At 39.9% G+C, this 15,153-nt stretch overlaps 2 protein-coding genes across 2 annotated transcripts; both read right to left on the bottom strand.

Moving 5' to 3' along the window:
• Positions 1 to 406: 406 nt before the first annotated feature.
• On the bottom strand, positions 407 to 4,078 carry LOC148341729 (uncharacterized). Its single transcript, XM_088283694.1, has 2 exons — positions 4,042 to 4,078; positions 407 to 3,578 (listed from the first exon to the last, which is right to left on the bottom strand). The coding sequence occupies exons 1-2, from the start codon at positions 4,076 to 4,078 to the stop codon at positions 1,687 to 1,689; spliced, it is 1,929 nt and encodes a 642-aa protein (XP_088139820.1). The 3' UTR covers positions 407 to 1,686.
• A 6,047-nt stretch (positions 4,079 to 10,125) lies between these two features.
• Positions 10,126 to 12,199, bottom strand: LOC148341728 (uncharacterized). Its single transcript, XM_088283681.1, has 3 exons — positions 12,196 to 12,199; positions 10,933 to 12,152; positions 10,126 to 10,146 (listed from the first exon to the last, which is right to left on the bottom strand). The coding sequence occupies exons 1-3, from the start codon at positions 12,197 to 12,199 to the stop codon at positions 10,126 to 10,128; spliced, it is 1,245 nt and encodes a 414-aa protein (XP_088139807.1).
• Positions 12,200 to 15,153: the final 2,954 nt, after the last annotated feature.

Genomic DNA, 15,153 nt, shown 5'->3' with positions numbered 1-15,153 from the left:
TGTTCATCAAGGCACACGCGTATGCACGCTTTGAAAACACATCGATGACCGTGAGTAAATATTTAAAACCGTCGTTGTACTCCGCCAGAGCCTGCATGTCAAATAGATCGGCCTGAAATTGATTCATAGGTTTTGAAACAAACACTCCATTCCTAGGAAAATGAATTTGAGCCGGTTAAAGTCCTTGACTTTATGACACGTCACTTTTTCACCCAATTTCTCCCGCGCAGCTAAATGAAGGCGATCTACGCCTCCAAAGCTGGCGGGTTGAATGGGGTCGTAGTAAAGTTTTTTCAACCACCTCTTCAGATTTAGTTTCAATCATCACACCAATATTTATCTAAACACACAGACACAAACACTACTTTTTTTACAAACATCTATTTTTATTGGTTCACAGCAAGGTAATAACTTTGTGAGTCGTGCTAATAAGATGAAACATGCTGGTGACATAAGAAAAGAAAAACATATGACGAGGTTAAATATGGTGACACACACATGTATATAATGATATGAAATCTCTAAGTCGTAAAAAGTCTATAAGTCATGGTTAAAACAGAAGGATTTACTTTTGCTTCCAACATATCTTCAAACATCTTCAGTTCATGCGCGACCTCCACAGGTTGTTGATGATCACATCGTTAAACAGCGTAAGTATGGTGAGTACATGACCCACATTTATCTCATTTTCCCAATTTTCCAAAACATTTTGAAATGTCCCTGAAAAACCAGACGACTCACAGCTATGATGTGTTGCACAAAAGATTCCCAAGGCGTTTGAAAAAGCGTCAAAGACATGACACATACTTTTTGCATAAACAATAACATTTTTTCAGTGACAGGGTCTTTACCATCAACATCAGGATTATATGTAATTGTTCTATTTATTATATCTGCCCATCCATGGCTTCTGTAGCCGAAAAACGTTAACTTTCTCAACACATTACCCATTTTTAGTCAAAGTTAATATTCTGGCTAACATATTCTTCAAAACTCTCACGCTGATCACGGTTTATCATAAGGATGAAGTTCTCATCTTCTACAAGTCGGGCCGGTAAGTTCTGTACGAGCGACAGCTCCACCAGTAAGATCTCTGCAACGCGTTTGACCGTTTCTTGATCCACATTTACAGAACACAATTCCAGCAGGTAGTGAATACAAGGCAAAAAGTGTTTGTTGCAAAGGATCGGTATTATACGTTCATAATGCACTCTTAGATAAAAATGAGCCCCAAGATGAACATAGTTATGCAAATGTTTGTATGTTTCTCTTTCTGGTTCTTTTTTTAGTTCAACTTCGAGATCTGTTTTTCACCTTTTCACACAGCGTAATGAAGGCCAGTTGAGCAAGTGGAACACGTGATTTTATTGATGATTGTGGAAGGCAATGATTTCATAAGCACAAGTTTCTTCTCACACCTTTTCCATTAAGTACGATTAAAAAGACAACTGAAAAGCATAACGTTAACAAATGTTGTTCTAGGCAAAGGAAATTAATTTCATTTAAATGTTTGATGTAAACAGAAAAAAAATCATCACTCAGACACAATGGTTCTTCTGGCACTGATCACATTGGCTTTAAGTCAATAAAAGAGCTTTGAAAAATTAAATTTTTCATATTTTATTCAAAATCAAAATTTACATCTTACCACAAAGAGTCAGTTCCTTCAGTTTTTTTTGTCTTTTTTTAAGCTTCAAGGATCGCTAAATTCTCGCCAGCACAATCGTGTCTCTCAGCTTCCGGTTTCGTGGCAAATTTTTTAGAACAAACGCTGCAACTGAATGGCTTGTCTCCATTGTGTGTTCTTGTGTGGCTTCGTAAACTTGACCTCACAGAGAAGCCTTTGCCACAAACTGAGCAGGAAAAAGGTTTTTCTCCACTGTGCGTTCTTGTGTGGATTGTTAAACTTGAATTTTGAGAGAAGCTTTTACCACAAACTGAGCAAGTAAAAGGTTTTTCTCCAGTGTGTGTTCTTGCGTGTTCTGTTAAATTTGACTTTTGAGAGAAGCATTTTCCACAAACTGAGCAAGAAAAAGGGTTTTCTCCACTATGTATTCTTGTGTGACTTGTTAAATTTGACTTAAAAGAGAAGATTTTGCCACAAACTGAGCAAGAAAAAGGTTTTTCTCCACTATGTGTTGCTGTGTGTTTTCTTAAATTAGACTTTCCAGAGAAGCTTTTGCCACAAACTGAGCAGGAAAAAGGGTTTTCTCCAGTGTGTGTTGTTGTGTGGATTGTTAAATGATAATTTTGGGAGAAACTCGTGCCACAAACTGAGCAAGAAAAAGGTTTTTCTCCAGTGTGTGTTCTTGTGTGACAAGTTAAATTTGACTTTACAGAGAAGCGTCTTCCACAAACTGAGCAGGTAAAAGGTTTTTCTCCACTGTGTGTTCTTGTGTGGATTGTTAAACTTGAATTTTTAGAGAAGCTTTTACCACAAACTGAGCAAGAAAAAGGGTTTTCTCCAGTGTGTGTTCTTGTGTGACAAGTTAAATTTGACTTTTCAGAGAAGCGTCTACCACAAACTGAGCAGGAAAAAGGTTTTTCTCCACTGTGCGTTCTTGTGTGGATTGTTAAACTTGAATTTTGAGAGAAGCTTTTACCACAAACTGAGCAAGTAAAAGGTTTTTCTCCAGTGTGTGTTCTTGCGTGTTCTGTTAAATTTGCCTTTTGAGAGAAGCATTTTCCACAAACTGAGCAAGAAAAAGGGTTTTCTCCACTATGTATTCTTGTGTGACTTGTTAAATTTGACTTAAAAGAGAAGCGTTTGCCCCAAATTGAGCAAGAAAAAGGTTTTTCTCCACTATGTGTTGCTGTGTGTTTTCTTAAATTAGACTTTCCAGAGAAGCTTTTGCCACAAACTGAGCAGGAAAAAGGGTTTTCTCCAGTGTGTGTTGTTGTGTGGATTGTTAAATGGGAATTTTGTGAGAAACTCTTGCCACAAACCGAGCAAGAAAAAGGTTTTTCTCCAGTGTGTGTTCTTGTGTGACAAGTTAAATTTGACTTTACAGAAAAGCGTCTTCCACAAACTGAGCAGGAAAAAGGTTTTTCTCCACTGTGCATTCTTGTGTGGATTGTTAAACTTGAATTTTGAGAGAAGCTTTTACCACAAACTGAGCAAGAAAAAGGGTTTTCTCCAGTGTGTGTTCTTGTGTGACAAGTTAAATTTGACTTTTCAGAGAAGCGTCTACCACAAACTGAGCAGGAAAAAGGTTTTTCTCCACTGTGCTTTCTTGTGTGGATTGTTAAACTTGAATTTTGAGAGAAGCTTTTACCACAAACTGAGCAAGTAAAAGGTTTTTCTCCAGTGTGTGTTCTTGCGTGCTCTATTAAATTTTCCTTTTGAGAGAAGCATTTTCCACAAACTGAGCAGGAAAAAGGGTTTTCGCCACTATGTATTCTTGTGTGACTTCTTAAATTTGACTTAAAAGAGAAGCTTTTGCCACAAACTGAGCAAGAAAAAGGTTTTTCTCCACTGTGCGTTCTTGTGTGGATTGTTAAATAAAACTTTCGAGAGAAGCTTTTGCCACAAACTGAGCAGGAAAAAGGTTTTTCACCACTGTGTGTTTTTCTGTGCCCTTTTAAAGACAGCTTTGAAGTGAATGAGTCAGTGTGACATGCCCTTTCACCTTTGGCTTGCCCATCATCATCATCATCATCATTAGTATCATCATGGTCATGAGCGTCTGATAATGTGTCCTCATTATGTGCTTGTGATGGCCCCCAGTGGTCTTCATCACCTTCTGTTGTCATGTGATGACTTGATCTGCTGCTTGTAGGCTCCGCCCCTCTCTTGTCCTCACTCTCATCCTTGTTTTCATCGTCAGTCTTTATAGGGAGAACGTTCACTGGTGACTTGTTGATCTGCTCCCCCTCCTCCTCCTTTTTGATGTGAGTCAAGTCTGGCTCCTCTTTCACAGAACGGAGACCGTTTTCACTGACGTCTGGAGAAAGACAAATTTGGTTTGGTCAAGTCAGACCTCAGGCGGTGACTTTGTCTTATTTTCTACCGTGCTATCTTGACTTGTGCCTGCCGCATACGGAGCAATGCGTGCGACCTCAACTTGGACTCGACCATGGGGGCATTTCGCAAAATTACGTCCTACGATGTAAACCTCCTTTTAGCAGCACAACAGTGATAAACGAGCATTTAAAAAGGAAGCACGCTGCGGCTGATGCCCGATTTCATTCCTGACATAGTCACAGACGTTTCTGGAATATGTATTCTAATTCAACTAAGATACACCAAAATATTTTTTTAGAGTTCACTGAATTATTTTGGAACTGCAATGATGCTTAACAGCCATAGGGTGTCAGTAATGAGTAACAAAGTAACACAAGACCTCCCACTGATACATCATCATTGTCATTTGCATAAATTATCAAGAACTTTGAGTTGCGGGGAGATGCAAACCACCTGGGCCACAGGAACTTTATTACCAGGAACTAAATGTTCCTGGACTTGTTTGTAGAAAAGGGGGTTGTGACGGTCTCCCTTTTTAAGCCCATAGTAAGCCAAAGATGCAGATGCATTCCAATGTGCATTCTTGTGTGGATTGTAAAACTTGAATTTTGAGACAAGCTTTTACCACAAACTGAGCAAGAAAAAGGGTTTTCTTGCCCATTATCATCATCATTGTCATGAGCGTCTGATAATGTGTCCTCACTGTGTGCTTGTGATGGCCCCCAGTGGTCTTCATCACCTTCTGTTTTCACGTGATGACTTGAACTGCTGCTTGGAGGCTCCGCCCCTCTCTTGTCCTCACTCTCATCCTTGTTTTCATCTTCAGTCTTTATAGGGACAACGTTCACTGGTGACTTGTTGATCTCCTCCTCGTCCTCCTCCTTTTTGATGTGAGTCAAGTCTGGGTCCTCTTTCACAGAACAGAGATCATTTTGTCTGACGTCTGCAGGACACAAAAAGACAAATTTGGTTTGGTCAAGTCAAACCACATGCGGCGACTTTGTCTTATTTTCTACAGCGCTATCTTGACTTGTGCCTGCCGAACACCAATCAATGCGTGCGACCCCGATTTGGACCGGACCATGGGGGCATTTCACAAAATTACGTCCTACGATGTAAACTTCCATTTTCTAGCAGCACAACAGTGATAAACGAGCAATTAAAAAGGAAGCACGTTGCGGCTGATGCCGATTTAATTCCTGACATACTCACAGACGTTTCTGGAAGCAAGCTGAAGTAAGCACACACAGGCTATTGTGTGCGTCTGATGGAACACCTGTTGTGGGACCCCAACATATTGATGCAGACCACTGGGGGCCATCGCAACATAATGTCATTGATAGAATAGGAATCCTTCAAGTGAAATATGTTTACAAGTTTTTCATTTTGCATTTAGAGATAGTTTCATCGTGGGTACTTTTTGCTTCCATTCTAATCTGTATGCCTAAAAGAATTAAAGGGGCCCTGGTAGGGCTGGACGATATGACCGAAAATCAATATCGCGATTAATTGAGCAATTTTACCTCGATAACGATAAATGCACGATAAATTCCCCGTGGACTAAAATCAAAATAAATGCAGGAAATGCGTACTGACTGTTTTTTTTATTGACCAACTGGTACACATTACTTTCAATGAAAAATAAATGTCCAAAAATCCTTTGTATAAACATTCGAAATAGCTTGCTTTGCATGACTTGAACAATGTCACAAAGAAAAAGGGTACCTCTTGCAAAATCTTTTTCTGCAATTAGCTTGCGCCAAGATGCTGTCATGGTGCAAATAATGCCAAACAAAAAAATGGTAAATAAAATGAAAGAAAATGTCAATGCAAGACAAATAAACAAGTGTGCATCATCGGGGAAAATGTGCCGTCTCGAGTACTCTGGTGCGCAGTCGCCACTTGTCATCTATGTAATGCACAGTTAGGCTCAATCAGGGATCCATGTTGCGACCAGACCACAAGTCGGATGTAGATGCAAAATGCTTGACATGTCTAAGCTTCCGGCCCGATGTTGTCCATATCGGGAAATATGGCTTCCATGGAGCGTTTAAATCCTGTGCGCGCCACTGGAACTAGAGGAGCTTTATCTTTAGCTATGTGCTAGGCTATTGCGTACTCCTCTGAGACGTTCTCTCGTATGCTGTTGCCTCCGTTAACGGGCTGTTGTCACTTGTCGAACCTTGCTTCTCACTTTGAACTTTCAGCACAGCATGGTTGTGTTGTGGGTGGTGAAAAAGCTTCTGGATGTGATTCGCCAGCTTCGACAGCGACGTCTGTTTTCTTTCTCGATCAGGCGGGTGGAGTCACGTGACTAGAGGCGCTGTTGCGGTTTTAAAGGGGCATGAACATTGCCGCAGACAGAAAAGGCTTTTCTTTTTTTTTTTTTTAAACACCGAATTTACCGACATGGGCAAAATGATTTCGGTCATAGTAATACATTTCGGCAACGGTAAATTTTCGGTTTGTCGCCCAGCCCTAGGCCCTGGCATCATAGTCGCTATTTATTGCATGATTTATGTTTGTTTTTTGTTTTTGTTTTTTTCCCAAACTGACATTTAGCCTGCTAGTACGTTCCAACATTCCCCTTTTTTTTTTAATAAAATTTTTGTTTCTAAATAAATTTTAAAACAAAATTACGTGTGAAGAATCAAAATCCCTACACATAAATTAAGCAACAACACTTTCACTCTGACTTTCCCCAAACAACTTAATGTTGTGATGCATATTTTTAACGATAGAAAGTCATTCTTTACAAAGCAAATGAGAGTAAAACGTGTACAAACCTGCTTTGTGTAGCACAACACGAGGCTGCTCGCAACCTTCGCCCAGAAGGAAAAGATGTTGCTCGTTCTCTTCTTTTATTCCACAAAGTTCCTCTTTGTTCTTGGGTGTTGTTCTTTCACACATTTTCAAATGATAATTCCAAAAAATCCGCCCTTGATCTCTGCTTGGCGATGAGTCATGTGCCTCTTTTCGTTAGGGGCTAGCTAGCTAACAAGCTAAGCTAACTACGCCGAAAAGCATCAACGCGCGAAGATGAGGTTATCGGCACACAAAGACTTAATGAATTATGTCGTGGTACTTTAGAGTAGCACTGGACATTCTGTGAGAAAATTACAGTCAGTTCCACACTAAATCAGAAGAATTTAGCGGTGGGTGTTTTTGTTCCGGTGTGGACGGGTCGGTGGATGTGGTCGAGGTCCTTCGGAAGCTGCGCGCTTGCTAATGACGTCATGCTTCAGACACGTATTTTTCAAATATATTTCTTTGCCTCTGTTTCTGTTTTTACACCTTGCTGTTCTATTTTAATATATATTTTATATAATATTTGAATTCGGTTGATAAAAAAAAAAAAAAATAACTAAATTAACGCCACATTGGCGAGTCGGCTCCTAAGTCACTTCCGCCGATGCCTCGAGAAGCCGCTGCTGCTCCAGCAGTGGGACGTTTAAGTTTCTCCTCCCGAACTTGCAACAATGCTGTGTTTTACTCGGGCTGCGAGATTGTATGAATATAATGTCTGCAAATACTAGCAGTGCTTCTCAATTATTTCACGCCCGCCCCTACCAAGAAGAAAAAGATTCGCGCCCCCCCCACCACCAATGTTTTTCTGTCTTTGTAGATTGATGTTAGATTGTCAATAAAATATCCCTTAACTAAGCTCGATTGCTAAGAAATATAATTTTGAGAATTATTATTGTGAGGATCTCGAAACTCAGTACTCTGTTGTGCAAATATTGATGAGATGATAAATATTTACTAATACGTTTTTTTTTTAATCTTTATTCACAGAAGCAAACCAAACACAGTTATTAATACCAAAATCCATGCGATGCATCTAATTTGAAATACTTAGCACCTGCCATGTCACTCAGGACTTCTTCATGCTTGGGAATCTGACAATGTTCTCTTATATGAAAAAAATCAGTGCCTACCTTCTGCCAGGGAGTTGTGGGAAGGTCAGCTACTAATACGTACATAATATAGAAAACTAAAAAAGAAGAGCCAGGGGGATTTTAAACAAAAATTCTTTGTAAATAACATAAAGCAACAGCTTTAGTATGTTTACGATACGTTTTTTAAAAATAATTTTATGGTTACTATACGTTTTTTTTAATGATTACTGTAATGTTCCGTCTTCTATCTTAAGAAGTCACGCAGGTAACGTGATGCTGCAAGCTTGTCTCTCTTTATTTATTGACTTGCATTCTCGTCTATGTGCAGACACACTTGTTCGTCTGGTAACCAAAACACACATCGGGCAATACTGCCAACTAGTGGCCAATGATATAACTGCTATCATTACATCTGCCTTTCAAACGTTAAACAATGCCGAAGCTTTTTTTTCATTCTTATTATTTTTTATTATTATGATAATAATTTTGTTTTGTTATCAATTATTTTCACTTCTGAACAATATCTATCCATTTTTTATGACAACAAGCAGCTCTACAACAATTTTAGCAACAATCACACAACATTAAACATTTTCAATCAGCCTGTCCGGTTGTCGTCTAACTCTTGTTGATCTTCGAAGAGGTTCAGTAATCCCAGAAATTGCTGGTGGTTTTGGTCTGTGCTCCTTCGATGTATCAACCTGCTTTGCAGCCTCAGCCGTATCAGAAGATTTCTTACAGTCCTCGGGAACCTTCAGAAGACTCCTCCTGTTCCTCCTCACTCTTTGTCCATGCTTTGTTTCCACAATCTAAGATCTCGGTCCGGCTTCGCTGAGGACAGTCGCTTTTCTGTCCCAAAAATGAGGTCCCTCGATCCTTACAGTGTCTTTCTCAGAAAGAGGTTCCAGATGTTTTGTAGCTCTGTCATATGCAATTTTCGGTTTGAGTTTGAGCATTCTCTTATTTTCAATCCAAATGTTGTTGTCATGTCCTTGTGGTGCGAAGCTTACGGCACATGAGTAGGTCAGCAGGCGAAGCTCCCCACTCCAGAGGTGCAGCTCTGTAACTCAATAGGGCAAGGTAAGGATCAGATGCATCATCCTTGGCCTTCCTTAGCAGTCTCTTGATGATTTGCACTCCCTTCTCAGCCTGGCCATTTGCCTGTGGGTATAAAGGTCTTGAAGTAACGTGCTTAAATTCATATTGCTTTGCAAACTGTTGAAATTCTCCACAGTCAAATTGCGGACCGTTGTCACTCACAACACACTGCAGAATTCCGTGTCTTGCAAAGAACCCTTTCATGTGCACAATAATGGACTGTGCAGTGGTGCTGGTGAGTTGGGCAATCTCAGGATAGTTAGAGTAATAGTCAATGTTCATAACACAAACTTGTACGTACCCACGATGCTCCCAAAGGCAAAAGATGTATGCAGATTGTGCTCGATTGGACTTCATTATCATCACATTTCTCTCTTATTGGTGATCTATTATTATACTTCCTGCTTCCGCGACATCCGATTTGATGACGTCATTTCCGGGTACGAACTACGCTGCTTCATAACAAAACTAAAGTTGCGCTGTACAAAAAACATTTAGAAAAATATTTAAAGTTACACTTCACAGTAATTTGAATGCAATAACAGGATTTAAATGAACTACAAATTGAAAACAGAAAAGCAATACTTTTCTAGCCACTCAAAAGGTAAACAATTTGCACGCTAGTATTATGCAAAAACATTAACAGTAGGGACCCATATTGCTATTATTAAGGTTATTTCGTTAGAGCAGGGGTGTCAAACTCATTTTTGTGGACGGGCCACATCGTAGTTGTGGTTTCCCTCAGAGGGCCGGTATGACTGTGAACCCATATAAATTGAATGGAAAGCCAGTTTTGAAATCAGAAGCTCCTAAGTAATTGTTCAACAATTTTTCCATTTGTTTTAAAAGGGGAGGACTGCTAACAAATAAATGGCAATATCTCATATCTCAGTGTTGTTAAAAGTGAAGAAAATATGATAGAAACAGGAAGTTGATGCAGATGATTTGCCCTTTGCGGGCCACATAAAATGAGGTTGCGGGCCAGATCTGGCCCCCGGGCCTTGAGTTTGACATGTGCGTTTGAGTTAATTGTATGTACCTTGTTGCTTTTCATGTGCAGAATGTCACCGTGAGGGACATCTCTTGACCGCAAGAAACGTTCCAAGTCCCCCTCTAAGATTATTGCCGCATCTGACGTACTGTCATCTCTCGAACAGCCGCGCATCAGAGGCTAGGCGAGCCAAACTGACTCGGAAGTACATAAACACGTATTAAAAAAATAAACGAACATTCACTATCTTTGCAAGGGAAAGCAAAGATTTTGCGAGGGAATGCAAAGTTGTTGTTTTTTCTTCCATGTCCCCTAATGGGCTCCGGAATTTCCGAACGCCGTCAGAGGAAAAGGAGAAATAAAAAAGGAAAATCTGGATATCAGTCTGAATCGTGGCCTTTTTGCTGGAACGGTGTGGCTACACTCCTGCCATTCCAAAAACTTTGAGAGAAACTGAGATCATTCGCGTTTCTCTTTCTGGTTCTTTTTTTAGTTCAACTTCGAGATCTGTTTTTCACCTTTTCACACAGCGTAATGAAGGCCAGTTGAGCAAGTGGAACAAGTGATTTTATTGATGATTGTGGATAGCAACAATTTCATAAGCACCGTTTCTTCTCACACCTTTTCCATTAACTACGATTAAAAAGACAACTGAAAAGCATAACGTTAACAAATGTTGTTCTAGGCAAAGGCAATTAATTTCATTTATAATGATTGATGTTAACACACAAAAAAACTCATCATCACTCAGAGACAATGGTTATTCTGGCACTGATCACATTGGCTTTGTGTCAATAAAAGATCTTTGCAAAATTCAATTTCATCATATTTTATTGAAAATCACATTCACGTCTTACCACAAAGAGTCGGTTCCTTCAGTTTTTTTTGTCATTTTTTAAGCTTCAAGCATCGCTGCTTTTTTCACCAACACAATTGTGTCTCTCAGTACTATGTTTAGTGGAGAATTTTTTAGCACAAACGTTGCAACTGAATGGCTTGTCTCGACTGTGTGTTCTTGTATGGCTCGTTAAATGCGACTTTTGAGAGAAACTCTTGCCACAAACTGAGCATGAAAAAGGTTTTTCTCCACTATGTGTCCTTGTGTGTTTTGTTAAATTTGACTTATCAGAGAAACTTTTGCCACAAACTAAGCAGGAAAAAGGTTTTTCTCCGTTGTGTGTTCTTGTGTGATATGTTAAACTTAACTTTTGAGAGAAACCTTTTCCGCAAACTGAGCAGGAAAAAGGATTTTCTCCACTGTGTATTCTTCTATGTTTTGTTAAAGTTGATTTTAGAGAGAATCCTTTGCCACAAACTGAGCAGGCGAAGGTTTTTTCTCCACAGTGCGTTCTTATATGTTCTGTTAAACTTGACTTTTGAGAGAAGCATTTTCCACAAACTGAGCAGGAAAAATGTTTTTCTCCAGTGTGTATTTTTATGTGACTTGTTAAATTTGACTTTACAGAAAAGCTTTTGCCACAAACTGAGCAGGAAAAGTTTTTTTCTCCAGTGTGTGTTTTTATGTGACTTGTTAAATTTGACTTTCCAGAAAAGCTTTTGCCACAAACTGAGCAGGAAAAAGGTTTTTCTCCACTGTGAGTTCTTGTGTGGCTTGTTAACGTTGACTTTACAGAGAAGCATTTTCCACAAACTGAGCAGGAAAAAGGTTTTTCTCCAGTGTGTAATCGTGTATGTGTTTTTAAATTTGACTTTAAAGAAAAGCTTTTGCTACAAACTGAGCAGCGAAAAGATGCTTCTCCACTGTGTGTTCTTGTGTGAATTGTCAAATGAAACTTTCGAGAGAAAATTTTGCCACAAATTGAGCAAAATAGAGGTTTTTCTTTACCGTGGTTTCTTGTGTGCCGTTTTAAAGACAACTTTGAGGTTAATGAGTCAGTGTGACATGCCCTTTCAGTTTTGGCTTGCCCATCATCATCATCATCGTCGTCTGATAATGTGTCCTCATTATGTACTTGTGATGGTCCCCAGTGGTCTTCATCACCTTCTGTTGTCACGTGATGACTTGAGCTGCTGCTTGGAGGCCCCGCCCCTCTTTTGTCCTCATTCTCATCCTTTTTTTCATCTTCAGTCTTTATCGGGTCAAAGTTCACTGATGACTGGTTAATCTCCTCCTCCTCCTTTTTGATGTGAGTCAAGTCTGGCTCCTCTTTCACAGAACAGAAATATTTTTCACTAACGTCTGCAGGACACAAAAAGATGAACACAGATTTGGTTTGGTCAATTCATTCTGATTCAGATCAACCCACTCGTGTACAAACCTGCTTTGAGTGGCACAACACGAGGCTGCTTGCAAACTTCGTCCAGCAGTTGAAGATGTTGCTCGTTCTCTTCTTTTATTGCACAAAGGTCCTCTTTGCACTTGGGTGTCGTTCTCGCACACATTTTCAAATGATAATTCCAATAATTCCGATCTCTGCTCGGCGATGAGTCATGTGCCTCTTTTCGTTAGCGGCTAGCTAGCTAACAAGCTAAGCTAACTACGCCGAAAAGCATCAACGCGCGAAGATGAGGTTATCGGGACACAAAGACTTAATGAATTATGTCGAAGTCCTTTAGAGTAGCACTGGACATCCTGTGTGAAAATTACAGTCAGTTCCACACTAAATCAGAAGAATTTAGCGGTGGGTGTTTTTGTTCCGGTGTGGACGGGTCGGTGGATGTGGTCGAAGACCTTCGGAAGCTGCGCGCTTGCTTATGACGTCATGCTTTAAGCGCGTATTTTCCAAATATATTTCTTTGCCTCTGTGTTTGTTTTTACCCCTGGCCGTTCTATTTTAATATATATTTTATATAATATTTTAATTCGGTTGATATTTTTGTTTTTACAAAATAACTAAATTAACGCCGCATTGGCGAGTCAGATCCGACGTCACTTCCGCCTATTTCCCGAAAAGCCGCTGCTGCTCCAGCAGTGGGACGTTTACGTTTCTCCGACCGAACTTACAACAATACTGTGGTTAAATCGGGCTGCAAGATTGTATGAATATAATGTCTGCATATAGTGTGAAATATTTCTCAATCTAGTATTTCCAAGTTTTCCCTCCGACAATTGACGTGACTTCTTCGACAGGCACACAGAGTATGATGTAAATATTTTTTGTGGCGGACATTAGGACCATGCCTCTCACCCAGCAGGCATCCCGTTTGGGGGCGTATTCATGTTAATGTTTGTTGGCGCGAATTTGTGATTGTGCGTTATTCTGTTGTTGGCAGTCCTGGAATAAAGACGTGTTCACAGTCAGTCGTGTGTGCTCATTTCAACTGCCACACTTTATTATTTTGTAATTGTTTTTATTTAGTAACTCAGAACACACAAATGTAACACACAGGGGTGACAAACATGCAGTCAAAGAAATATAATACATCAATATATTATAACGCCTGACGTAATCAGCAGGCTTCCGAAGGACCCCGTCCACAACCCGAACACATCGAGCAACCCGTCCCCATCTGGTACCGACACCGGAGTGAAAACCGGAAGTCAGTCAGGACATTCCTCGCTGTGATGTGATTGGCTGCTGGAAACAACACACAATATAATAAACAACAAAAAAGTATATTCAGAGAAACAAACCCAACATATTATCAAATTTCCCCATTGTGGGACTAATAAAGGACATATTTATCTTTATCTTTAGAACAGCACATTCTGTTTCTCATTTCAACAATATCTTTTTAAAATTGTCCGTTTCTTCTGTATGAATGAAAAACAAAGGGCGACTCTTAATAAATCTGCACGAATTAACCGTTTCGCCATTGATAAAATCCACCGTTATGTGGCAAACTAGGATTATACCTTAATGCCAAATCGCAGCAGAAGAACAATTCTGATATGCAGACAATTTCTCTCTTTTGCCAAGTGGCGTAGTTTATTCCAGCAACGCCCACGAACTGCTCCTCACAAGAGCCAAAAGCAGAGAGAGAGAAATAAGGCGTGAACACCTGCTGAACATCGCACGTTAACATCATCTGTCAGCGACAGCACCCCTTGTGGCAAATAAGCACATTACAGAAATAAGCAGTCAAACAATAACACTCAACATTCCCACTTATGAATAACTTGTAAACTGTACAACTTTCACAAAGACATATCAAGAAAAACAAATGACATGACATTTGAATGTCGAATATTTATATGCCAAATATGACCCCTGTAAATTTCTACAATTTAGATTTGGTCACATGCTTGGTCATAACATCTGCTGCCATGTCATTTGTGGGACAGTAAACAAGTATCATCTTCTCATCTTTTATAATGGATCTAATGAAATTATATTTGATGTCCACATGTTTACACCTCTGCCTGTACACAGGGTTCCTCGCAAGTGCGATAGCCCCTTGATTGTCCTCATGAATGATAGTTTTCGTGTACACATAGTCATCAATACCTTTCAATAGTTGTTCCAAATATATACACTGCTGTACTGTTAAGGCTAAAGTCATGTATTCTGCCTCACACTAAGATAGTGCGACTGTTTGTTGTTTCTTGGTCCTTCATGAGACCAGTGCACTGTCATCACACATACTCACACAATACCCTGTGGTACTGCGTCTGTCAGTGGCGTCCGACGCCCAATCTGCATCACTGTAAGCTCGAATACCAAGACCCTCGCTGCTCTTTCTAAAACAGAGCTGTCTGTCGGTTGTACCTCTGAGATAACGCAAGACATGTTTGACCGTGATCCAGTTCTTATCTGTGGGTTCAGAAAAATGCTGCGATAGTCGGCTCACCACAAAACATAAATCAGGGCGTGTGCAGGTGGCCAAATATATGAGACTGCCAACCGCTTCTCTGTACATTGTCACGTCAGTCATTCTAGGCGCATCTTCAGTGTAGTCTAGTTTTTGCTCGCAGGGTGTTTCCCTTGTTCTACACATTTGCAAGTCAAATCGGGTAAGGATCTTTTCCACATACTTTGTTTGTGACATATATACACAGCCTTCCGACTGGCTGAAGACCATGCCAAGGAAATGTTTTAATCTGCCTAGATCCTTCATTTTAAACTTGATGGAGAGCATGCTCTTCACTTGTGTTATTGGCTGCAATAATAAGGTCATCCGCCCAGATAACAATTATCACTTTCCCTTCTACTTTCGCCTCCTTTGTGTATACACAGTGGTCTGCTGGGTTCTGGATAAATTTGTTCCCGATTAAGTATTTGTGAAGTAATAAATTCCAA

The sequence above is a fragment of the Idiotropiscis lumnitzeri genome, chromosome 2 (genome assembly GCF_059441095.1).
Source record: "Idiotropiscis lumnitzeri isolate Australia: NSW breed Sydney's pygmy pipehorse chromosome 2, RoL_Ilum_1.0, whole genome shotgun sequence".
NCBI lineage: Eukaryota > Metazoa > Chordata > Actinopteri > Syngnathiformes > Syngnathidae > Idiotropiscis > Idiotropiscis lumnitzeri.
The sequence above is the reverse complement of the archived record's forward strand: the minus strand, read 5'-3'. Positions and strand labels throughout refer to the sequence as shown.